This window comes from Phasianus colchicus, chromosome 1, assembly GCF_987193195.1.
Source record: "Phasianus colchicus chromosome 1, bPhaCol1.hap1.1, whole genome shotgun sequence".
In the NCBI taxonomy this organism is placed as follows: Eukaryota; Metazoa; Chordata; class Aves; order Galliformes; family Phasianidae; genus Phasianus; species Phasianus colchicus.
In genome coordinates, this window is record NC_143436.1 from 177,015,252 (window position 1) to 177,041,226 (window position 25,975).

A 25,975-nucleotide genomic window follows, 5' to 3' on the forward strand; every position below is an offset into this window, starting at 1 on the left:
AAGGGAGCGGGCTGCGGAGCAGAGTGAGGACAGTGTGAAGCTAAGGTTGATAACCATGGCCTTGTCCAGAATAGGCCATGGGAGTTTTCTTATCTCACTTTGGCAGGAGGTGCTGTTAGCTTCCTGTGCGAAATCAGGAGCATATGCTGCTTTCCTCTTGTTGTTTGGCTTCCTCCACTACACAAGACGGTTCCCAGCACTGTGATTATCTTTGCATCTTCAAACATGGCACACTCTGCTTCCTCAAGGCTTGATGTATTCTTGAGCAGCAGGCTGGCTCCCCTCCCCCCGGCCACTTCTCCCGGCCCCTCTTGGTGCCAGCAGCACACATCACAGACATTTTTTAAAAACCAGATTGCTTCCGGTTGCATAAACCCCCTCTATCCTCCCAGAGAAGGGCAAACTCCCTGATCTGCATGCACTGCATGGGTCTCTGGGCAGCCCTTGGAGCTCATCCTGCACCTGGCATTCATCCCTGAGCCCCCCCGGCTCCACTTTACCTGTACACACTGGGAATGCACATGCGAGCATGCACACAGGCACATGTCAGAAACCACTTACCTAGGACAGCAGAGCACTCAGAGCAGTACACAGAACAGGATTACCTTGATCTGAGCTTACACAATGTTTATAAGCATACCTTTGTATGCGCACAGCATTAGCATTTCTTACATACAGTCTCTCCTGTGCAGAGTTATATCCAGCTACAAAGCAGGAATGTGTAGAAGGAAAACAGGTGTAAGAGCTGCTCAGAAACATGCTGGCAGATATCGGCTTATCAGCCTTTGTGCACACTGTGTGCTTTCTCATTAACCTCATGGTAACCCTGCTGCTAACTTTCCTGAAGATGCAAAGCAATGAAGCTTATCCCAGCAGCAAACCACGTCAGGAACATGGGGATATCTGGAGTCAGAGCTTCAAAGTTTGCTGGGGTTTCCTTGCAAATAACACCAGGTTTTGCTACAAGCAGGAAGCCCTTGCTGTTTTGTTGAGTCAATAGTTTGGTGTAACTTATAATTTCTTTACAAGACATAAAAATGCATAGCTGATTTGTGTGATGATGCACAACATGAAAATCAACTGAATTAACTGGAAGGTAATTTGATATTTTAGTCCTGGCCAGAGTGCAATTTTATTTTTTCCCTCTTGCTTCTCCTTTCCAAGCATCTGCACTGAACACAAACATTTGATTTGATGATCACATCTGAGTTCACAGAGCCTTTTACCTCTCGGTTACAAATGCCTGTTGTTGGGAGACGACACAGGGCTCCTCATTGCTATCATTTACCCCAGACCCATCTCTGCCCACTGATCTCAAGCAGTGCTTTGTATGGCACCGCTGGCAGCAAGGAGAGGAAGGCTGGCAGAGTAATAACCTACGGAACCTGTGTGGGAGCCTGCAGCCATGCTAGTGCATCTGAGGTTACAGTGAAAGCATTTGGCAGCTAAGGAGGGAAAGCATCTGTTTCTGCATCCAGAGGAATGAGGCTGAGTTTTGTCCCAGGCTCTGCCTGGCAGCCGTGCTGCAGCTGATTTGCAGAGGCGTGCTGAGCCAGCAGAGCATGGGGTGAAGTGGCAGAACGCAGAGCATCTCCTGCTGTATGCCGTGTGCTGCCAGGTAATGTGCTCACAGCTGGATTCCAACTCCTTCTTTATTAAATCTGAGGACAACTGCTATTAAGTGCATTTGATTTTCTGCTATAATTGCGTTAACGTTGCAGTCAGCAATAATGTGGTATGTGAAGGCAGTGGAGCTCATCTATGTGCCTCCAGGGCTAATATTTCACTTAGTGTTTTACATGTGTGTTTTTCTTGTAATTGTGATGTTATGGTAATTATGATGGTGGTTTATACTACGGTATTAATGAGTAATCAGCACCCCATTGTGCTAGGTGTTGGCAAAGGCATTACACTGCCCTCATCCCTCAGATTCTGCAACCTAAATACATATGTGCAGTCCTTCTCAAGGAAGTATATAGTTATAACTAAATTTATGGATGTAGAGCTGCAAGAAAATAGATTGGAAATGCCTTTTGGAGATACATATGCAGTTTCTGAGCATGCATTACACCTTCTTTCTGTTGTTTACTGAAAAGGGACTCAATAAGGACTTTTACTCTAAAAAGCAAACTTTTCAATATTATAACAAAGAAACAAGTTAAGTCTCTGGGGGAACAAACCAATTCCACTTGTTTGAGAGGAATAACATTTTTTAAAGGACTTAGGATCAAATGAGTAAGAATGAAATTAAATGAATCTCTGCCTGTACAGGCATTGCCCAGTCACAAGGATGTGCCCTTGGTACTGCCTCTTTATGTGTTTGTCGTGCTGGCATTTTGAGAGAACTTTACAGAGTCATAGAATCATTTGAGTTGGAAGGGACCTTTTAATGTCATTCAGCCCAAACTCCCCTGCAATGAGCAGGGACAGCTACAGCTAGACATCTGACACCTGCTATGGCATGGAACTGTTATTGGCCAGTACCACCAATACCACCTGTGTTCAAGTCTTGTTATAAAAACAGATTTCTTAAAGTATTAAATGTGCAAAGTAAATGGCAACTACTTTTCTGAGTAAATGTCAAGCTTCTTTGTTTTGTTTTGTGTTGTTTTTTCTCTTTTGAATACATCAGCTGTCCTAATGCAGCTCTCTTCCATCCACCTTGGCTTCAACAACCATGTATTAGAAGTTGGCCTTCAAACCAAAGCCTGAAGAAGTGGCTATATAGCTCGGGCTTCCTTCCCATGCTATTGCTCCTTGTTCTCTCCCCATGCATGGATGACCATGGCGTGCTCCTGGCTTTTTTAGCTCGTTGACACTCCCACTGCATATTAAGAAATTTGGGCACACAATCATATATTTGTGCTAATGATTACATCCTAAGTTAGTTTACATGTCATTTTTTCTTTAAGCTGCAGCATCTGCTTAGACAGTGGTCAATTTGACTCAGTGCTGCACGATTAAAGACAGCGTGTAAAGTCTTTGTGTTACTGCTACAGTAAACAACACCAAAGTTCAACCGAACTACACAATTGACTGAAAGGAAATAAACCTCATTCTTTAGTCAGGATTGCATCAGTTGCTGTGATGTAGTCAGCAGCCTTTCACCACTGACACACATAGGAACTACTTGATTATGGATACTGTACTCGTTGTCTGTCATATGGAGGGAAATCTAGAGAAACACTGTTTGAGAGAACTTGACCCTGATGGACAGTTTAACTCCTCTGTTGATGCTCGAGTTGAACAAGCAATATCTAAATGTTGGATGAAAAGCAAAACTCAGTGGCCCCAAAGAATAGGGATGGACAGAATGTAAGAAGCATTCCTGTGTGTTTGTTTACATGTGTACTGATTTAGGCTTTGGGAAGCATGTTAGGTCTACCACAACCACACCTGAGTGTTCTGATTATATGCTATTTCATTGTGCAAAGAAAAAGAAGAAAAGAAATTCATAGAATCGTAGAATCATAGAATTGTAGGATGGCCTGGGCTGAAAAGGACCTCAATGATCATATAATTTCAACCTCCCTGCTGTGTGCAAGGTCACCAACCACCAGACCAGGCTGCCCAGAGCCACATCCAGCCTGGCCTTGAATGAATCCAGGGGTGGGGCAGAAAACAAACAAAACTGAGAAAATACATTATTTTTCAGGATATTGATAAAAACCTACACGTAGTTAAATCACAGAATCATGGAATGGCTTAGGTTGGAGAGGACCTTAAGAACATCTATTTCCAACCGCCCTGCCACGTGTAGAGCTGCCAGCCACCAGATCAGGTTATGCATGTACCCATCCAACCTGGCCCTGAATGCCTCCAAGGATGGGGCACCCACAGCTTCTCTGGGCAACCTGTGCCAATGCCTCACCACCTACTAAAAAATTTCTTCTTATCATCTAACCTAAATCTCCCCTCTTTTAGTTTCATTCCCCCTTGTCCTGTCACTATCAGACTGTGAAATGTTGGTCTACCTCCTGTTTGTAAGCTCCTTTCAAGTACTGGAAGGCCACAACGAGGTCTTGCCAGAGCTGTCTCTTCTCCAAGCTGAACAGCCCCAAGTCCCTCAACCTTTCTTTATAGGAGAGGTGCTCCAGCCCTCTGATCTTCTTCATGTTCTCCTCTTGGACTCATTCCAACAGCTCTGCATCCTTCTTGAGCAGGACACTCCAGGCTTGAACACGGTACTCCAGATGGAACCTCACAAGGGCAGAATAGAAGGAAACAATCCCTTCCCTTTTCTTTTTGGCCAGTCCTCTTTTGATGCAGCCCAGGATACTGCTGGCTTCTGGGGCTGCAAGAGCACAAATGACAACCAATACCTTATCGAATGGATCTTGAAACAGATGCATGTTGTCTTAAGCTTAGGACTGAAAACAATATAAACTCAAGTTTGAAGCCAAGCCTTAACCATGATAATGATTGACAAGTTAGGGGCATTGAAGTCCTAATTATAGGATTCACACAGTCCTATAATTAGGTTGCAATTGCAAATTCTGACCTCTCGGTCCATAGTGGATGAAATGTTAACACTGACTCCAAAAATCCAGTGTTCTGGGGGCAGCTGTGGAAATAAAGCCAATGATCCAGCTTTGGGCATCAAGAGTTTGTGGAATGTAGTTGTCCTTGCCTGCTGATCGCAGCACATGCAATTTCCTCAGATGATTTTTGTTCCTAGAAGAACAGTTTTGGCTTATGCATGCTGCGATTTATCAATGAAATCTCTCTCCCCTTTTTTTTTTTTTTTTTTCATCTTCAGGCGTGGATTTTGCTCTCACACTGATGGATCTTTCAACCTGAAAACTGGGAGCAACATAGGAAACAGGATCCAGAGCATCATTGAGCGAACAGCCATCATTGAGGGCAAAAACAAGGTATGATTCCTAGGTGCAAACAATCTCTCTGTGTTAGCTGAAGCAGTATTTTAAATGTTGTTGAGGTAACAGTAGGGAAGCCAGTATTTTTATGTTGTTCAGATCTGAAAACCTGTGTAGATGCAAATAACTCCCACATTTGTAAAGACAGAGGTTTGTTATCTATCTGCTGAGATGTAGAGATGTACTTTTCCTGCATGCAGTCCTATTGAGGTAAGTGGTAATTTTCAGCTTACTTAGAACTGGCCTGCAGCATGCCAGGCACCTCAGGAGGAGAGAGGCAGGGCTTCAGGCCATTGCTTCGTTTTGTGCCATTGCACAATTTCCTGTTGTTTTTCCTATGAGAGTAAAACTGTTTACTCTCATTTGAAAGTTTATTCAAAGATGTGCTGGGTTATTAGAAGACCAAATCTTGCAATAAAAATTTTAAAGGGACAAATGAATCCGGATTACAGAAGCAAAGTTTAAGAGAGATCTCATTCAGAGTCTGCATGGTGGGTTGCACCCCATCTTCATTAACTGTCCATTGTTAGGTGTCAAGTCCAGGCCAAGCACAATAAGGCGTGGGAAGAGACAAGTAATTCTGAAGGAGGACTGAGACAGTCATGCTTTTGAGGGTTCATGGAGAATTCTCAATTAGCCAAAACCTTTAAATCAAGATGTTTTCCTGGAGGATGCCCTAATCAGATGAACTTTTCTTGGCTAGGCATGATGCTGGTTTGATGTGGTTGGGCAGCCCTTGCCACAGAGGAGCTCAGGAGTGGGTGCACAATGCTGTGTCACGTTCACAGCCTCTGCTGTTCACCAATAGGCTTGGTCTGAGGCAGGAGCAGCTGATGAAATTATAAACCTGAAAGCCTACCCTATGCCAGAACTCTTATTTCCAAGGATACCGAAACACTTTTCATAATTCTAGGGACACTGGGGATATAGGTGTTCTTTCCTTGATGTCTTCTTTCAGTCTTTTGCATGTGGAAATGGATACAAATTGTAATTACTCTCACACTAGGGCCCTTTCACACACTGTGGAATAAATAGGGCTTTGAACGCAGCCAAGATTCGGGCCTGGGACTGAATTTTCTCCTGCTGTTGTATTATTTAGGCAGTACCACAGGTGTTCGTGGCACAGTTCCAGTGCATGGGAATGTGCTGGATCCCAGTGAGACATTTGCTCTATTTAGTTGGCACCCTCTATAGGCTTAAAGATCAAGGCAAAGATGGGAGCAAATGGCTTCCTGGGGGAAACTATTGTAGGAAAGCACATGAAAACTGACACATATGGAGAGATTTGCAGGAGGAAAGCGAAATCATTTGAGGCATGGGAAAACAGAGCCTATTCCAAAGGGGGAACGATGAACAAAAACTCATGAGAACCAGTAATTTTCCAGAAGAGATCTAGGTAGCTTCTGCTTACAGGATCTAACAACCACCTCATTCTCCTTGTGTGCTGCGTGTTTTGAAGACAGCAGAAGAGGAGTGGCTGAAATGTCAGACCAGCTTCCAGTCAACAGCAAATAAATTCCTCCCTGGAGGAAGATGCTAATAATGGGTCCTTGTGGCAAAACTGCAGGTTTTGTTTGAAGTCTTTGACAAGTGGTCCCAATTTTTTTAATATCTGTCCAGAAATGAACGAAGAGATGATCTCTGCGTGGAAAGTTTTGCAGCGAAACATCGCAGTTCTCCTTATTTTTCCTCATCTTATTCTTTTTAGTTCATCTAAGTAAGGCCCATCTTGCATTGCTTTATCCCTTCTGATCCCTGTGAGGAAAGGGAGGTTAGTGAAATAATCTCTATTCCCAGATATTTCAAGCTTTCCTGATTGCAGTGCTATTCAGAAGAATGTAGCTTGCAGATAGAGGCTTCTACCAGTCTTCTGGCTTGCATGACATCCTTGCTAGAAACATGCACATCATCTGCAGTTTTCAAATACTTAGCTTGAAGTGAATTCTCTTCACTTCTGAGAATTGCGAGTCAAAGGTTTCTTCATTTCTGTTGCTCTTCCGTAGCTTTCCAGGCACAGCAGGACTGCTATTGTAAATAGAAAATGCTCACTAAGCCTGAGTTCCTGGCCAAAATAAGTTGCATGATTTGTGTGCACACAGCTGCTCTAGAGCATCCAGGATACTTTTTTTTTTCTCTGTGAGTCTATAGCTTTCACTCTTTGCAGGCCAAGATTCATTCTTGGTCTCCCAGAGCAAACTCAAAGGGACACAGTCCAGACAAAACCCTTCCTGATGGGCTGGAATACTGTAAAACTGTTAATAGCACTGAGCTCATTGAATGCAGCACATCATCACAAGTGTCTGGCTCTGATGAAGTGTGACTGCAAGTAGTTCTGCTACTGCAAACAGCTAAGAACAGCTCTCCAAGGCACTTCCACATCAATGGAGTCCTGCTATCTAAACAGTGTCTACCCCACTTCCACATCCGAGCATAGCAAGCATGGTAAAAAAATCTCAAACTCAATGGAAACAACAAAGTAGTAGGAGACAAAGCAGTAGGAAGTCGATGGAGAGACTCAAAAAATGGCACTTCTGGGTTAGCGTGAAAGCAGAAATGGGGATGACCACAGGATATTATTGTGATCAAGGGAAGAGATGAATGAGGAACGCTCACAAAATTTCTTTTAGCTCTCAAGGTAGCTGTTTTCACCTTAGTCAAAGACCTTTACCAGTTCCTTTGTTTCCTGTATGTAAAACACCCAAGTCCTTCTGAAAGTTTGGCCTTTTGTGGTAGTAGGTTGATTGGTTGTTTGTTTGTCTGTGGTTATCAAGGTAGCCACAAGTATATTTTTAAAGTTAGAAAAACCTCAAACCCTATGTCTGTATGGTTAAAATAATGCAGGAAGCCTGCCCTGAGCTAGTCTTCTGGTGACGGAGAGAAACCGTGACAACTGTGTTTTAGTAACATTTCCGTTGAAGCCTTTCTAAACAGACATTGAGAAACTCAGTTGGTATAATGGAAAAAGTTTGTAACAGAAGTCATAATACTTAATCACAAAACAACTCTTCATTTGATTTCCCCACCCAAAGTTTTCATTCTCATTTTTTTGGACTTTATCAGTGACTTCCTACTGAGCTATTCTTAGACTTGTAAGCAGATCACAGACACTCTCTTGACATTCAACTACTAAAAACCATCACTTCTCAGTGTTCTCAATCAAAGCTCACTCCTACCTGTAGCTCAGGGCTAGTACTGATCATTGTTATTATTCTTAGCATCTGTGGTTTGTAATAATACCAACTGTAAACGACCTGCAACAACGAGATGCAAAGAGCTCAGGCACTCATTGGTAACTCTGCAGTCTATACACGCCCTGTCTGTACAGGCATTGGGAAGACCACATATTGACTTATTGAAAGCTTTGAAAGACAGAGGCAGTACTCCTTGCACAGAGAGCTGTAGGAGGGACTGTACAAAGATCCTGGGGATGCAGAGTGTACAGAAGAGGGCCAAAAAGGTGTGTACAGATGAGTGAAAGTAGATGTTGGTCAAGAAGAAAGGATGAGAATATCAACAGAAGGAGATAGTAGTTAGGAGGGCATGTGTGCTTAAACCATACTAATGCATGAAGTTGTGTTTTATCAGGCATATATGTACATGTATGGCCTTTTTTTCCCACTGCATTAATACTTTACTGACCCACATTTTTAGTGGTCCAATCCTTTGTGAGTGAAAAAGCCACCTGACTTAAGGGAAAATGGAAAGTAATGACCCTGTAAGAAGGTTCTGTAAGACCAAACCTAGGCTCTTTCTTGTCCTCCTTTGGTTTGGCTGACAGTGATGGATCATTCACCCATATGCTGACTGTGGGTAGTTTCAGAAAGTGTGACAGTCCAACACAAAGGTGGAGAGTTCAATCCCTTTTGGACCTGATAAAAAATGTGGCTACGGAATATATGGACTAGTCCATCTCTCCAGTGTCTTCTATGCCAAGCCCTAAACCTCTCTCTCCAATGTCTTCGTCTTACAGATGAGACAAGGATGCTTATACTGTGTCTGATTTGAGTCCCTGGATATATCAGTTGACTGGCCAGCACATCCACGTGGGCTGGCTAACTGGCACGCAATGACCTGAACAGCTCTTCCTCATTTACTGGCAGATGGTTTTCATGAAACACTCATGAGGTCTCATGAGTTTATCTGTCAATTTTGGCTGCAACTGGGACATTGCTGAGGACAAAGAAATTGCATAGAGATGGGTAAATGGTGCGAACTTCCTAGGAAGCCAGGCTAAGGATAGCACTGGGAACACAGCCTGACTCCCTTTCAGCACATTGTAACTTTTCTTGGGGCCTTCCTGAGTGCTACTAGAATTGCTGTCAACACTTTAAAAAAGAAGTCTTAAAGGTGACAGCTGAGCCAAGAACTTGGTGAAATGAAAACCAGGAGAACTTGGCACCTGCGTCTGCTGAGCTGCATCTCCCTGCTGAAACACATCCCCTCCCTTGGTGCATAAAGGAGGCGGGAAGCAAAATTTTACTCTACGTAGGCCCTTAGGAGAGTAGGAGGTACCTGTAGATCTGTAGCCATCTGTATCATGATCTCCCTATGGGTCAGATGGAAGAACTCAGTCTCAGCCTGCCCAACAGTACAATGTGATGCAGAGGGAAACTGGAGCTCTGCTGTTAAACAGCAGTGATTTACCTGTCTGACTTGAGGGGAAGAAAGCGCTCATCTGCACAATTCATGTCCTGCTATTGTAGATATTTTGGTGTTTCTTCTGTGGACATAGTGCTGGTTATGAAGGTGCAGCATGGTATCCAGATGTTTTGCATTGATTCTTCTTTCCAGCACAAGGCACGCAGATGATGTGTTCTAAGCAGAACAAGGAAGGGTGTCCTGCCAATATTTCAACGTGTATCTTCCTAAATATTATCCTTTTATCTGAAGATAAATCCAATGGGATAAGGAGAGCATATATGTAGGAAATAAACCTACTTTTTCAACAAATGTGTTTTCTTAAAAGCATAACTAGAAGGGAATCAACAGCATTTAGCAGACTTACACTAACCTGCTTGATGCTGAAAGGATATTTTGCCTTTTAGATGTATGAGCATTCAGAAAAGTTAGCAAAACAATCTCTGAATGGAGCATGTGTATGCACGTGTCTGCAGAGGCCTTCTAGGAGTAAGGAAAGAGTAAGGCTACATACTGTTTTCTGAAACTTCCACTTGCTCCACTGTCATCAGCTGGAGCTGTAGGAATCCTCTACTTAAGGAATATGGGAAGAGAGAAATTCAAGCAGGCACACCAAGGGAAAGACCAGACCAATGTGGTCCAACCACAACAATCATCCTCTTGCTTTGCAATGACTTCTGAGGTCTTTTTCTCAATTGTTTCCACCACAAATAGATCTGTAATTTCCTCTTCCATCTCAGGCTTTCTGCTTTATACCTCTTTCATTTGTTGGCAAATGCAGCAGCACTGTGTGATTCATTTCCCCAGCCCCTGGCTCTGAGCTGAGTGTGTAGCATGGTGCTTCAGCTGAGACACGCGCAGGAAGAAAGAATCAAAACTTTGGTGGTAAATAGGGCTTGTGGGCAGATGAGCAGATTCAAGCATGCCGGGGAGCCTTTGCTCCGCTCTGATCATGGCAAAGCAGTTCTGATTTTCTGTATATAGTGTGGCTGCAAATCCGTGGCTTGAAACTTTGTTGCAAAGCTAGGCAATACAGAGCTGCAAAAAATTTGTTATCTTGGTCCTTTTGCAGCAGTAGCTGCATAGGAAAAGTACGCAGCACAGGCTGACCTAACAATCGTAATTACTCAATAAACAACAGTGTGCCAGGCTTAGTTTTGTATACACTGCTTCTCTGGTGGGTTTTGGCTGGCATCCACAATGCAGAACACAGGCTGCACCACTGGAGGGCTCACAACCTGTTTAAACAGATGTTATCTTATCCTTATGACTTATTTATAAACTAGAAGATTTATGCAGAGACATTTTGTCTCTAAAATACCCTGTTTTGTTGCAAAGTCCCCATTGCTTTTGCTAGACACCACGGCTCTCTCTGTATTACTCTAGTAAACATACCGTAGTGCCATTGGTATGGCACTAACGACTGCATTCAAAACATTTGTCTCCTTTGCTCTCCAAAGATCATGGGAGTGATCCTTAGCCTGTCCCAGAGTAGTATTTGGGACAACGCAAGTTGGTCAAATCCAAAATAATGTTAGGAACAAGGTAGCAGTTTAAATAACTGCATTTCAGTGCCTAGAAATGTCCTGTAAAGTCTTTTAATATACAAGAAAAGGCATCATCTACAAGCAGTCTAGCCAGTAACTATAGTCATGCTGCTTGAGTATGATTGCAAGTGTCATTCTGAACTTAATAGAAGTAATAATCACAAAGTTGTGGAATGAAGCAGCAAAACTCAGGTAAAACGAGAATTTTTTTCTTTAAAAAACTAAGACCTGATAATGTCAGGACAAAATACAATTTGATGTTACCCTCAAAAAAAAATCCAAAACATTGAAGTACTTGTGGGAGGAGTTATTGTCTTGCATTTTTCAGTCACAGAAACATTCTGGTTCTGTTTGTAGTAGGATCAAGACAGGTGCCCTGGAGTCAGAGATGAGAAGTCTTATTCTCCTTCAATGTTGTTTTAGGTCACAGATCATTGCTCCCTGGTCAAAGGGGTTCTGGGGTAGCACCAAGTGACACAAGAAAGGCTGATTTTGTTGTGGAAAGACTGGGATGGCAAAAGCAGCTTCTAGCCACCCACGTTAACCATCTGGCACAGGTTGTGGAACTTCCTTCTCAACACCATTTCATCAGCATTGATGAAATGGCTGCAGTAATCCTGCCTCTGGGCCCTGTGTCCACACTGTATGAGATGATGTTTAAAAATTGGAAGGAATTGAAAGAGAACAACAAAATACAGACAGGGCTGGACCCATGCTTTATAATTAGGAATTTGAAGAGGTCAGCCTACTGAATTTAGCAAAACAGCATCTTTTTTTTTTAAGGGCTATAATTATATATCTGGTATTACTGAGCCTCTTTCAGAAGAGACAAAAATGTAAGTTAGAAAAATTTTAGGTGGAAATGAGATGCTGTTTAGTAGTGGACGGGTAGGTGGCCATTGAGACAGCTTAGTGAAGAGGTGCCATTAACGTCAATAGTTTTGAAGTGGGATAAGGCAGTTTTCTAAAACAAACAACCTAGCCAAAATCAAACAACTTGACTTCACTGTGTTTGCTTGCATAAGAGGAAAAGCAACAGACTCTTTCCACCAAAGAATGTTTGGAAACCGGGAAATCTACATTATTTAGGGATACAGTAAGGACTTTGGGGATTGCCATGAAGTCTCAGAGTAGGAGACACAGAAGCAGGCAAATGCTCAGCCAGAGCTTATGTAAAAACATAGGTATCTGGTTCTTGTTTAGCACTGACTCATCATCTTGAGCTTGTCTCTGAACCTCCCAATCAGACAGTCTTAAAAGAATGTATTAATTGCACAAAAATTACTTTGAATACTTTTAGAAAAGATAAATAATTCCAGACAACAGGATTCCACTGCCACACAAATTCTTTTTGTCACAGTCCCAGTTTTTCTCATTACTACAGTCAAAGTATGTTTTATGGAAGAACTGAAGTGGAAGTAGACAGAAAGTTAAGCTGCTATTGTATCTGAGAGCATGTTCTACGCTGACCGTCCAGTGCATGTCCCCTGTCTCAGCTCCATATCAGGCTGACACCTCAGTTGTCTGTGCATAACTTTCTTCTCTCACTTAGTGCCCAAGACATTAGACCGTGGCTTTCCATCACCCTGAAGGTATAACTCTTATTATTACAATGTTTTTTTCTAAAGGCACGTCAGTTATCATCCCCTGGCCTTCCAAGGTCTCATCTTGTAAATAATATATATATCACTTCATAAAAATATATAGTATGCCAAACCTCTTAAGATGGTGCTAGGATATAATGTAAAGGGATGCAATATATTATTACTTAATATTAGAAATATTAAGTCCAAGAACAGAAGAAAGTCCAAAAGAGAATGAGTAAACTTCTCTTTTCCCATGTCATCTCTCATCTAACGAGAAAACGAAAGAGAAATGAAATGCATGGAGTGCTAAACTTTTTTCCCAGCGTTATTGAAGTGCCCCCCCTCCATTCTCTTTGCAGTCTGGCTGGCCTACAGGGTGGTCATCTCCTCCAGCAAGCCATCTTGTGTCAATCTTCATCTTTTGAGGCTTATCATCACATTAGCAGCAAGAGATAAATCAACCTGAAAGATATTCAAAGATTTTTGGCTATGACAGCTCTGATAATATAATCATCTCTCAAGGAGCTTGTTTCCTATTATTCTTTCTAAACTTCATACTTTATTAAATAACTTCAGTGGTGTCTGTCACATAATGAATGAAAAGACTGAAATAGGACTGTCACCTTAGGAAAATGAGAGGGGAAGCTTCAACCAAGCTCCTGATCCAATGAAAGCTGAATATCTTCTACTTTTTTGCAGACTGCTAGCACTCTTGTTGTAGCCGAAGCCAAATCTTCTGGAATCTACAGCTGCGTGGCATCCAACAAAGTAGGAAAAGCCGAAAGAAATGTCAGCTTTCTTGTAACAGGTATGATCTGCTCTAGTCCTACGATTATATTTGTGATGGATTTTTCAAATGCCTAAGTTTGAGTATTGTTGCAATATGTGCATTTCTAACTTATCCCATGCTTATTGGTGTCCCTGGGAAGGGTTTGTGACAGCAGCTGGTTTGAATTTGTAAGAAAGGCACCAAATTTGGTAAATGACTCATGCCTTCAACAACTATCCTTGCATGACACAAATTGCTCCCAAATATAGCAACCTGTAATTCCTCCTTTTAAATCACCTAGTCTCTGCAGTCACTCCAAACATGCAATGCTAGTGCATTTTCACCCAGAAGTAGGCCTTCTTCTGAGACACAGCCTTGAATTTAGCTATGGTCATGACACTAAGACTCATCATGTTAGCATGGTTCCTTTTTTTCGCCATCACTATATAAGCATTTGCAGGTTTAGAAACAAACTGAAATTATTTGACCTCAGGAATTACTGGGAAAAAAACCTCGCAATTTTAAGAGAATAACTACTGCATGATTTAGCACCATGTTTGCAGATCAAGAAGGATTTGTTTTCCAGTGAAATATATTTTGGTTTGGTTTTGTTTACAAAACAGTAGTAGTTCATAGAGCACTTAATGACAGTTCTCAAGATAGGTCATTAAAGTAATGTAATCCATTCAGAAATGTGGCAACACCCCCACACTCACTTTGTGAACCAAAAACTTTGTTTCTGAAGTGTTTTGGCTGTAATAGTACATATTGACACATAATTGTTCCTAAATTAATGTGCTGTTTGAGCTGTGTTTTCAGCTTCATGTGAGGACTTTGCACATAACTTTGAGCAGAGGCTGAGAGTCACTCACTGAGGTTGTTGCTCATTGAATGTGCAAGATAAAGAATATGAACTTCTCTAGCTCTTAATTATCAGCCTTCAAAATGTCACGTGGAAGAGCCTGGAACCAAACAAAGCTGAATTTTGATTTGCAATATGCAAATCTCCCTTTCAAAGTTATGATGACTCTGTCAGACATTTTAGTGTTGTGACATGAGTTACGTGGGTTAGTTTCCCTTCCTAGATCTCACATTCTCAGATCTTGACCAGGGACTGAAGGAAATCTTTCTCTTTGATACCAGAGCTTGCATGAGAACATGCAGAATATTAAGACTTTCCTTTGAAGGCTCTGGCATTGGCTGGTGTTCAGAAGAGGAGTGGTTTCCAAGTGGCTTGAAAACTCTTAACAGCTTGACTGGTAGCAATCGTTTTATATAGGATGGTGATGCTGAAAAGCATTTTTCCTTTGAGTTCCTGGAGCTAAGCAACATAAACTGTGAGGCATGGAAAGTCCTGCTCATCTGCTGATGCTCAGTTGTGCTGATTGAAGGCAGCTTATTTAAGCAATGCTTCTGTGTTGTTCTTACAAGAATGAAGTTAGACTCATTCTTCTGTGCACATAGTGCATCAGTTGATTGTGTGGCGTAATCATAATTCTCTGTCAGGCTGAGACCAAACTGCTCATGTTTCACTTCAAGGAAACAAATGCGTAATTTCTCCAGGATTCACTGAAATGCCTACCGAGGGAATTAAAATCATGAGCCCAAATAGTGCTGGGTGTGAAAGAAACGGGAAGACACCACAGAGTATTTACTTCTGATGAGTTCAAAACCAATATTTTGGGTCTTGGGCAACAGCCTGGGGTTAGTTTATCTCGTGCTGTTGGGGCTGCTGGCGCCATATGAAGCCAGCCTGAATCACACAAAACTGAGTGCAAGAGGAGAAAGTGTCTAAACAGAGAAGGCGATCCCTTATAGGAGGAGGAGCTGCTGAGGAACAAGCCAGAAAGGATCCCAGAGAGTAGAGAGAGACAGGAAGAACCCCATTTCTCAGAGGCAATCACACTCAGGCCTTGTCTTAAGGAAGAGGAAAAGCTCCAGTGGAGCAGCTGTGGGCACATGAGGGATCTCTTCCCAACAGGTCAAGGCTGCTGGGAAGGCAGTGGAAAGACAGAAACCATCCCAGCAGGCCTCGTTCTGCACTGTCAGCCCCTTTATAGGAAGGCAAATTTGAGGAGTTTAGTGCAAGAAAATGTAGCAAAGGGGACCCAGTAGAAAACAAGTCCTTATTTTAAAATTAATGTACATCTCTCATTATTTCTGGGCTTGCATGTGTCTTTCTGGGAGATGCGAGGGTGGTATATTTTTCCACTCTGTGCCTGAGGGTACAGGACATGAAGTTCAGGGCTCTTAGTAGCTTTCCTTTCCTTTGGCTTTTGTCAGATGAAGGGCATTTTTGGGGTGCTGGCACACTAACCTGTTTCTAATCCTAAACCTGTGTTTGGGGTACAAAAGCAGCTGTGAGTCTTATATGCAAGTGATATGGAAAGATGATCTCTGAGCTCTCCTGCTTGTTGATGCTGAAACGATCTCTGCAACAACACCTTTATACCAAATTCAGCTGTGGTAGCCCCCTTCCCTCCAGCCTGCCCCTTTCCCTACATTTTGGGCTGTTTTCTGGCACACAGCAGGCTCATGGGTGTGTTTGCAATTATACAGGGTAAAACAGGAACAGCTCAGCCTTATCTCCCTGGTTTCCCAATGTCACTAAGCGCATTTTATTTTGAGATTCCTGATGGTGCTTGGCAAAGATAAACAAAATCTTCCATCAGGAAACCTGGGAGCTATTTCCACAGGAAGCTTCAAATCACTAAAGTAAATAAAACCATTTTACATTATTCCCTGCCACGTTATTTAGCTAGCCTGAGCCTGTAACAATTGGTGAGAGGTGTCATATATTAGAGAGCTCGTAGCCTTTAAACAATTTATTCTCTTGGAATCCTGTGCATTTGCCTTTGTCCTTAGATTTATACAGAAAATAGTCTTTTTTCACAGAAGACACATCTAGGAAGTGTTCCAGACCTGACAATGTGGAAATAGTTGCAACTATATTGTTATGCTGGCATACTATCCTTTTATGTTGAAAGTAGTTCATTTGCCTCCAACCCAAGGGATCTTTAATTTCATCTTTAGAGTTTCACTTGATACTTCTTAGCTCTTTTCTGAGCATTGGCATCTGCAAAAGCCCAAAATTAGCAGCATTCCAAACCAGTAACCTGCCTTTCTCAATACATATCAGAATAATTTAGATATTATGTGAGTAAGATACAGCAATTTCATAGATCAGAACACTTACGCACAACCAAAATTTTGCACCTTGATTGCATTGAAGTGCTCCTGAACTCAGTGGTTTTTAACACAATCAAGCAGAGAATTCATTTCATCTAACTGAAGTATTAAGGTCCCATGATAGAGCAGAACCTCTGGAATTTGACTCATCCAAAGATGATGGGCTGCATTGCCCTCTGGAGGTGCCTGCATCACTCCATGGGCAGTAAGCCTTTGCCCATACACAAAACAACTGTATTCAAGTGGATGCTACATTTTAATGCTTTACATTAAATATGGTTTTTTTTGTTCTGCAGGAATAGGTTTATCTTACTATTTTCAGTCAACATATACTTAAGTGGGACTAGAATCTTGCTCCACATGCTCTTCTGTAACAAAGAGGATGCTGATGATAATCACTTATAAATAAGTTCATTAAATTTAAAGATTTGTGTTGTTTTGTTTGATGGGGAGTGATAAAAAGGGGATCCCAATGAAATATAAAAGGAACAATTCAGCACATAGGATTTAAAATCCAGTATGGTGTTTTAGTATTTCTGCTTGCATTGGGATAATCCTTGGTTTGCATACATGCATACCTCCCTGGAAGACTTTACTGTTAGAGGGATCTTCAGTCCCTGATTCACAGGAGTTCATTTTTTCTATGTATAATGCTCAGTACTTAGTACAGAAAAGAGACAGACTTAGTACAGAAAAGGGAGCCAGTGACGCCAGGCCTCTATGAACGCCAGTGGCGAGCAGATCATGTCTGTTGATCCTGGGGGAGACAAGGTAGCTCGATTGGCACTAAGGGGATTTAGAGAGTCAGGAGAAGCTTTCTGGTGGATTGGTCAATCAGTAAAAGAAGTTACTGAAAGAGTGTGTGAGATTTCTTCACTGGAGACCTAGTCTTCACTCTGCTGCTGTGACATTAGGCCTGAAGTGACACTTGCATGCATGGAGCTGAATCAAAGCCTGTGTTGAGCCGTTCATGCTCTAAGAGACAAGAAAAGAAGGCATAATTCTCCCTTATGAAAGACAAAACCGTTCTTAGAATTTCGAGGCAATTTCACCGCCAAGTGCTGTAGCAATTAGCAGTGAGAGAACAATTGAAAACGACCAAAGCCGATTTCACTGAAAGGAGAAGGAAATGACTTTATCAGAATATTGGCTACAAATAAACCAAGAGAGGTTGCATTCTAGGAGAAAAACTTGGAAATGTTTTCTCTCAGGAACCTGCCTTTACTTTCACTTACGCCTGCAGCATGCCTCTGCCTTGCTCAAGGGGTGAGGCCCAGAGGAGAGGTGCTGGAGGTGGCCAATGTGACCACGGGTCTGCACCTTTCTCCAAGTGATGTAAATCTTACAAGCAGTTGCCCGCACGGCTTCACCAAAGATGTAGGATGAATTGAACTGTCTGCTATGAACTATGCTTAATTTTAAGTCATACTCATGCTTGGAAAATGGTTGGTGCAGCGATTCTCAGTTTCTCTCAGGTAGAGATGTTATTCACCTACCTTTAATGCCAAGAAGTCTGAATACAGTGATCTTTGCCTTGATACTGCTTACACCCAGCTGGCCACCAGGCCAGAGGGCACTGACTCTGCTTTTCTGCCATGTGGCCAAAGTGTTTTATGTACATGGAAGAAAATATCTCTGTTTTGAGGGAAATTCAGGCATATAATCACATATTCCACGATTTCTCCAGATTTTAAGCGTATTTAAGAAACTGACATAAATTATCTTACTAGTCATGAATAATGAGAAACAGCATAAATAAGTATGATAGCCGCTAGTATTTTTCTCTCGCCATCTAGAGATTCATCTTCTCTTACACAGTTCAGAAGCTGCAGCTGAGACTGGAATTTCTCTCTTTTTTCATAGTCCCAGCATGCTGTCTTTAAATAATTCTGCTTTTGGTACCTTGCCCCAGTCTGTCTTGCCTTATCATAACATTTATACAAATTCAGTGCTTCCAAGAACGGCTTCAGTTTACACCAGATGATGTCCAACCCATGTGTCTTGTAGCTCTAAGACAAATTGTCAAAAAGCTGGAACCTAGCATGAGAAAGGAAAGCTGAGAGACTTCAGCAGGAAGACAACGACATTCATTAGTTCAAAGGCTTTCTGATAAAGGGGATGATATACGCCATGTTAATTTTGGCTCATTCACTTAACATAATCTAAAAAGTGTTCTTGATTTTTGACAGATGTACCAAGTGGATTCCACATTAGTTTGGAAAAAGTTCCCATTGAAGGAGAGAATCTGGTATTGTCCTGTTCAGCCAACAAATTCATGTACAAAGACATTTCTTGGATTTTACCGAGGACAGTCACTAATCAAACGAAAGCAAGAAAGGCCCTCAACAAGGAGTACTCCATCACCCTCACTCTGACCATCAAGAATGTTTCCCTGGCACACTCGGGCACCTATACCTGCCGAGCAAGGAACATATTCACGGGGAAAGAAGTGCTTCAAAAGAAAGACGTTTCAATCAGAGGTGAGCACTGCAACAAAAAGGCTGTTTACTCTCGGATCCTCAAATATAAGAGCACAAGGAATGATTGTACAACACAAAGCAATGTAAAACATTAAAGGACTCATTAAACAGTATCAGGTGTCTCATATCATCTTGATTTCTTATTGCTGTTGCCGCCCTTCAGGCCCTGAGGTGGTGCACATTCCCCCATGGGTTGGACGTAGGAGGAATAGCAGACAAAATCTTTGCGTGAGCTTCCAGTTGAGTTCAGACGGGTATTTTCTGCTTTGACAAAGCACGTGGAAGCTGGGGTTTGGAAGATCCCCCGCGCTACATTTTGCATATTGTTCTTTTTTTCTCTTGCTGTCTCCTGCTGAGTGATCAGGAAAACTTTGGATCAATCTTTTCTTCCACTTTGGTATCGGCCTCGTCAAAAGTCAAAGCTGAATAAAACTGATTAACTTTAAAAACTGCTGTTTTCAGTCAACAACGGACATTAAATAAGTTAACATTAATGTGCAGAATGAGCACAACTCAGTTTGCGATTGACTGGACTATATATTTTTTATTTTAATCTGATCTTGATGGACTTATAAATATTACCTGCTGAGCAAGTTCTAATGCTTATTTATTTGAAATTATTTTCTACACTAAAGTACATTAATCTTAAAAAGTATCTTCTAAAGGAAGTTTGCAGGGAAGAAATAAAAATGTTGATATAATGCACAGCTCTATCATATCATTTATAATAATGATGATTTAAAAACTGACAGACGTGAACTGTGTTTCTCCAAATAAATTCAGGTAGATTTCCCGTTGCTGTGTTGGTCAATTTTTAAAGTCAGTTCTTCAACAATGTAAACAGCTATCGATAAAAATGTGAGTGTTATTTCTGGCCTGAAGATACAGGAATTTGTAATGTTGTAATTATTTTATTAAAAGAAATATACCACAGTATTACAGCCAGCACAGTGAGAGATTTAATACATTTTTAAAAATACAGGTCCCGAACTTAAGCCATTAAAAATATTCATTGCTTTTGGTATCAGATGTCAATTGAATTTATTATGGGGATTAAGAACCAGACAGACAAACTGCTGAAGGAGAATTAAGGGCAACCTTAAACTTTCTTGTGAGCATTTTCCTTTTGTTTTTTTTTTTTTCCTTATTCATGATTTTGCTATGAGATGTTTCTGTGTATTATAAATTCTGTATAAGGAAGAAGTTACTATTTTTAATAGATCTGATAACTTTATTTTTTTACAATACATAGCTTTTATTATTTTTGGTTACATTTATGATTGATCATTTATATAGCATTTACATAAGCCATAACAAAACAGACCAAAATAGCTACAGCAAAGGAACAAAGTGGTTGTGCTTCTAAAATAGAGGTTGACAACACGACAGTTTCTTGTGCTTGGGAACTCACCAGACAATTTCCTCCTTTAGGTATCAAGACTGTGTCCCACGGCTAAACTTGTCTTTCACGTGGGAATTGCTTTTGTCAAGTGTGAAAGGGTAAACAATAGCATTTCCCCATAATGCCAGTTTCATGGAGCCTAAAATGCTTAGAAAACAATTGATAACCTGGAAGTTGTCAGAGTAAAGAAAAGAATAATCATTTATATCTTGAAATGTCACCTATAGCTTGCTTGTATACAGTAGCTCTTTTGTTCATTATTATGCGATGGCTTCCAGAAACAATACCTTCTTGCAAAGCAACCTGGGTTTCTTTTTTTTTTTCCCCTTAGATATGCCTAAAAAGCAAGTGAAATCATTGGTGATGGCTTAAAAAATGGGGCAAATGCACTCTGGAGCATTTGCAAGTCTTCAGAAGAATTACAATACCAAATTCCCTTTTTTAAGAGGCTATTTTGTGGGAAGACATTTGATGGCAAGGTGGGCGGTGATGACAGGACATTCTGAATTTTCCATGGCCTTGGGAGCTGGAGTGTGATGCTTTGTAGCAGCCAGTTGCCAGACAATATAAGTGTGGGTCAAAAAAAGGCATGCCCATTAGTCTATTCCTCTGTGAAATGGCTGTGAGCTCCAGGGATGTGCATTACTGCTGAGTGAATGTCCTGCCAGCCTCAGACAGCTCCACTGTGTGAGGGTGTTGGGCGGTCCCTGTGGACCTGCCCGTGCTGGGAGGCACAGGGAAACCTCATTGGAAAGCAGTTCTTGGTGGCCAGATATAAACTACTGTTGCTTTTGATGTCCTCAGATGATGGGAGAACCTCAGAGGTTTGGGGAGTTTCTCTATCTTTTGTTGTGTAATATATTAGTTAGGGAGAAAGGTGTGAATTACATTTCCTTTTTTTTTAAAGTGTTAAAATTAAAGCTTGTATTTATATTTTTGTACTGGTTAATAAAAATAAGTGAACAAACAACGTAACTATAACAAAGGGCAAAGATGTACAGAATGGAAAATATATCCCCAGATGAACAAATCATAATGTATTTCTCCGTTCTGCTCCGGGTCTGCCATGTACTGTGACACCAATGTCCCCTTCTCCCCTCTGTGACCTCCTGTCACCTCCCTGGACCAAACTCTGCCTACAATGAAGTTCCTTGGGGCAACTGAGAGCAGAGTCTGGCCCTCGGCTTCGGGGCGAGCGGAGCAGGGCAGCACAGCTCCCATTTGGAACTCTCTCTGCTTGTCTGTGCTGCAAAAATGAGCAGGAGAAAACAGGTGGTTGGCAAACCTAATCCTCAGGTTGACCACATCCTTGAAAAATCAGCCGATCGCAGAAGAGAAATTATTGCGAATATGTGAATGGTGACTGGAACTAAGTTTTAAGCAAGACAGTTTTTCTTGATATGGAAACCCAACTTTAGTGTATGGCTATAAAAAAATTAAAATAATCACAAATAACTCATAGAATGTGTGATTTGCCTTTGTTGTGTCATCTTATCTGCCTTCACTTCGGATGTCTGGGCTGGGGTGTCCATCATTTTTCGTTGATAAATGCAAATTGTGGAGCTCTTCTCAGTTTGTGGATATGGATGAGTGTTAAAAGGTGCCTTCTCATAGACAGATTGTTGTGAAAAAATGAGAAATGTGCAAAAATCACAGAGGGTGACAATGAGAAGAGGACTGCCCTCTTGGCAATATTGTTGACCATATCATTTATGTAGGTATTCAGTGAAGAATGTGCTGTACAGATGCTTTCATAGGCATTGCTGATCATGAAGTGAGAAGATTGTCTGCTATGATGTCAACAAATAATAGCATTGACCTTGGAAATTACAGACTTGCAGCTCAGAGAAGCCACAAACTGTCCATTGCAGGTTCACTATGCTGGGATTAATTTCAAGAGATAAGAGCATAGCAAAGGTAGCCTACAATAAAAACATGAAAAAGCTTTTAGTGCCACAGGGCTCATGCTGTATAAGCCAGGTTGTATAAGCTGGTCATATGTAGGTGCTTTACTTTTCTGGAAAGCTTTTATTCACATCTGGTAACGGAGCGATTGTGAAGATGAAATCGTCTGATAGACAGTCCGTTTTTCATAAAGTACAAAATATAATCTTCCAAACACAGAATGACAGAAGTTTAGACAGAATTATACTTGCTGTATTGATATCTACTGCACTTCAAATGAAAATATCAGCAGAGTGCTTTTCTATTTTATTTTGATCTATTTCATATTTTACAACGTCTTACCATGTCACTAACTACTAATCCAGGCAGTGTCCCCGAAAGGAAAGACTGTAAATAATTCAGTTCTTGCAAGTCTGGGGAAATTCAAGGGAATCTGCTGTGCCTCTGCATCGAGAGTTTGCTCAGGATCTCCCTGTGTTCTCCATCACTACTTTTAAGGAACCCAAATATCAGAAGGAATCATGTGAGAGTTGTCAATGTCACAGAAAACTGTTCCTCTATAAAGCATATAAATGCTGTAGATGCCTTTGTCAGAACACCCTCCAGCTCTGTATGAAACAGGGAAAGGAGTGCTAAAATGCTGAAATGAGGATGGGAAGGATTTGTTGTTTTGCTTCTCTTGGAGATGACTTCACTGTGACGTCTACGAAGTGTTTTGGAAATGCCCTTCCATTCAGCTGGGAGACCATTCAGGAGGAGCTGCACTTCACATATACATTGTCGCTAAATATCATGGATGCGTTTTATTGCATTGCGTTCACCTGAATTTTGGTAGATAAAAGCAAAAAAAGAGCAGCGTTGCTATGCTGCATGGTACACTAGTGCTTCGCTTTGGCTCCTGGGATCTGCATTTCCAGCATCCGTGGGCTCCCAGAGGACATGGGTGTATTTATCTGTGCTCAGCCGAAAAACGAAAGTGGAAAGATCTGTGAAGATGTTGGAATGCATAACACAGTGTTTTTGTTCTCATCATTTCTGGTTTTAAACTGTGCAGATTTACTGAATATGATTCATAACTGTATTCTTTAAAGTAAGTAAAATATAAAAGTCATATTTATGGGTATCGCGGTGTACTGCTTAGTGCCATTGGTGATGCTCTGGCACAAGGGTGCCCTGCTAATTGTTGACAGTCCTGGTCTCATAGTTTGTTTCTCCTGTCTGCAAAATTATGAGCTTTCATACAAATGTATTGGTTTTGATAAACCAATGTGGTTGATGATGGAATTGGGGAAATCTGTTAAACAATGTCATTGGGTGTTCATTGGTCATGAGAGCGTACTCCCAATGAGTAATGGGACCAGACCGAGTGCTCTTACACAAACCAGGATGGTAAATAAAATCTGTGGACAGTTAACATGATACAATTGTCATAGAGGTCCTTACATCACTCAAGTGCTGGTAGGGAGGATAATAAAGCCCCACAGTTACAGGAATGTAAAACAGAAGTGTTGTTTTGTCTCGTAGCGCAAGAGGCACCAGCTCTGCTGCGGCAGCTCGTGGATCAGACGGTGAACACCAGTAACTCTGCCATGCTGGAGTGCCAGGTTCATGGCATCCCTGAGCCCCAGATAACCTGGTTTAAAAACCACGAGGAAATACAGCAAGAATCAGGTGAGAGCTCTGACCTTGTACAACCTTTTTGTTGTGTCCTGTAACCGTGTGCAGAGTCCCTGGCTTTGGTACCTGGACATAAGCAGCATTGCCTGAGCTTCACAAGTCTGTTAGGTTCTACCTTCTCATTCCAAAATGTCAACCAGTGAGAAGTTCCCTATGGTGTTAGTGGGAAAAATACAGATGTAGATATCTTAGTTTGCACCATTAAGAGTCATCTCCAGAGAATCCTACTTCCCTCCACTTACTATAGAAGGAGCCTAAAGATCAGGTGTCTTGGCTGTGTCAGGTGTACAGCTAGACAGGAGAACACTAAGCTGAAGTGATGTCTGTGCAAGTACCAGCGGGAGTGTTGTTAGGCATGCAAAGTCTGTTCTTGATTCACAGCCCTACCATCAGACTAATCCCATCTAATGGGTTCCCAAAAATGGAATGTGTCTGCCTGAGCCAGGGAATCCAAGTTTCATGCAGCAGAAAAGAAGAGCTTCCTAGGTGGCATTCTGCTACTGCAGGAAAGCTTTGGGAGATGTTTACTGCGGTGTCCAAATGTGGCTTCAAACATCAGTTCATGCTATGTAATGGCACCTCAGTTGTAGAAATGTTCCTTGGAAGTTTCAGATGGAAACGAGTGAAAAGGCAAAACCTTTCTCATGGGAGTCCATCCACATTCAAATCAGGATCACACAGTGAGATCATGTTACAGGCTCAGCAAAAAATGTTCAAGGAGATTTGGTTTGTGGAAACTTGAAACCTGTGGAGTCCTAAATAACTTTTTAGAAAACTTGTGTTTGAGGTTCTGGCCTACGCTACTGGAAATTACTATGTCATGAGCAAAGGCAGTGGGAAGAACTCTGAGTATTTGTCAAAGTGAGCTATAAGTATGTGCAGACTTCCAACACAGTCACTAAAATTAGTGACCACATGATTGTAACGTGAATTTTTCACATTATCTTCTGGAGTGGATGTTGTGTGTCTAACTTGACCGTAATGCAACACATAAGGTTAGGAGACAGGAAGACATCTCTACAGGGTCAGTCAGAACACTTTAATTAGCCGCCTGGAATCGCTGGTGGGAATGCATTTCAAGGGGACTTTGGTCCTGCTGGAGCCAAATGCACAAGTGTGTACTTGACTGCACATTTCCTGGCTATATCATGTCTGTAAGTCAGGCCTGATGCCAAATCTGCTGCCTGCCACTTCCTCATTCACTGGAATATTGTCAAGGCTGGACTGCGGGTTGAGGAAGCTGGAACAAGAGAGGTGTTGAAAACTTCAGGTAACTCCTGTGTTGTAGGGTGCACCTCATGGGACCTTTCCTTGCACAAGCTGATCGCCTTCTGATAAGGGGTCCAGTGTCACATGAGTGAGTAGGATTTGGGGTGAATAAGGCCAATGAGGACACATGGAGCTGGTCTGGGAAGCAAGTGAGTGCAGCAGGAAGCAAGGAGACCACCCAGTTCCCAGAACTTAGTGACATGGTGAGGAACTTGCTTGGGTGGGAGTTGGGCCACAGTGCCAATCAGCACAAGTGATACCAGCTGCTCCCAGCATCACTCCCTTGGGCTGAGCTTTTCACACACACAAGTGCTCTGTAAACAGATTTCCAAAAGATTCCCAAAACTTCCAAGTATATTTGGCTTTCTTGGGGATAACACCGCGCTGTGCAGTCTGTGGCTCGGATTTCCTTTGAGGAGAACTTGAAGCAGATATTATTACACGAGTGACTGTTTATGTTTATATCCTGGCTCCAGCTCATTGCAAAATATTTCATTTCACAGGAATAATTTTAGGGCCTGGAAGCCGAATGCTGTTTATTGAAAGAGTAAAAGAGGAGGACGAAGGACTTTACCAGTGCATAGCCACCAACTTGAAGGGGTCTGTGGAGAGCACAGCGTACGTCACAGTACAAGG

General features: G+C 41.8%; 1 protein-coding gene across 2 annotated transcripts in view; it reads left to right on the forward strand.

The window, feature by feature from the left end:
• FLT1 (fms related receptor tyrosine kinase 1) overlaps positions 1-25,975 on the forward strand; it is a 101,646-nt gene that overhangs the window by 46,715 nt on the left and 28,956 nt on the right. For both annotated transcript variants that reach the window (XM_031615594.2, XM_090133659.1), the window contains exons 11-15: positions 4,760-4,874; positions 13,348-13,456; positions 18,796-19,086; positions 23,918-24,064; positions 25,843-25,974. In XM_031615594.2, coding sequence (XP_031471454.1) covers positions 4,760-4,874; positions 13,348-13,456; positions 18,796-19,086; positions 23,918-24,064; positions 25,843-25,974 — 794 coding nt within the window. The remainder of the gene's footprint in view (positions 1-4,759; positions 4,875-13,347; positions 13,457-18,795; positions 19,087-23,917; positions 24,065-25,842; position 25,975) is intronic.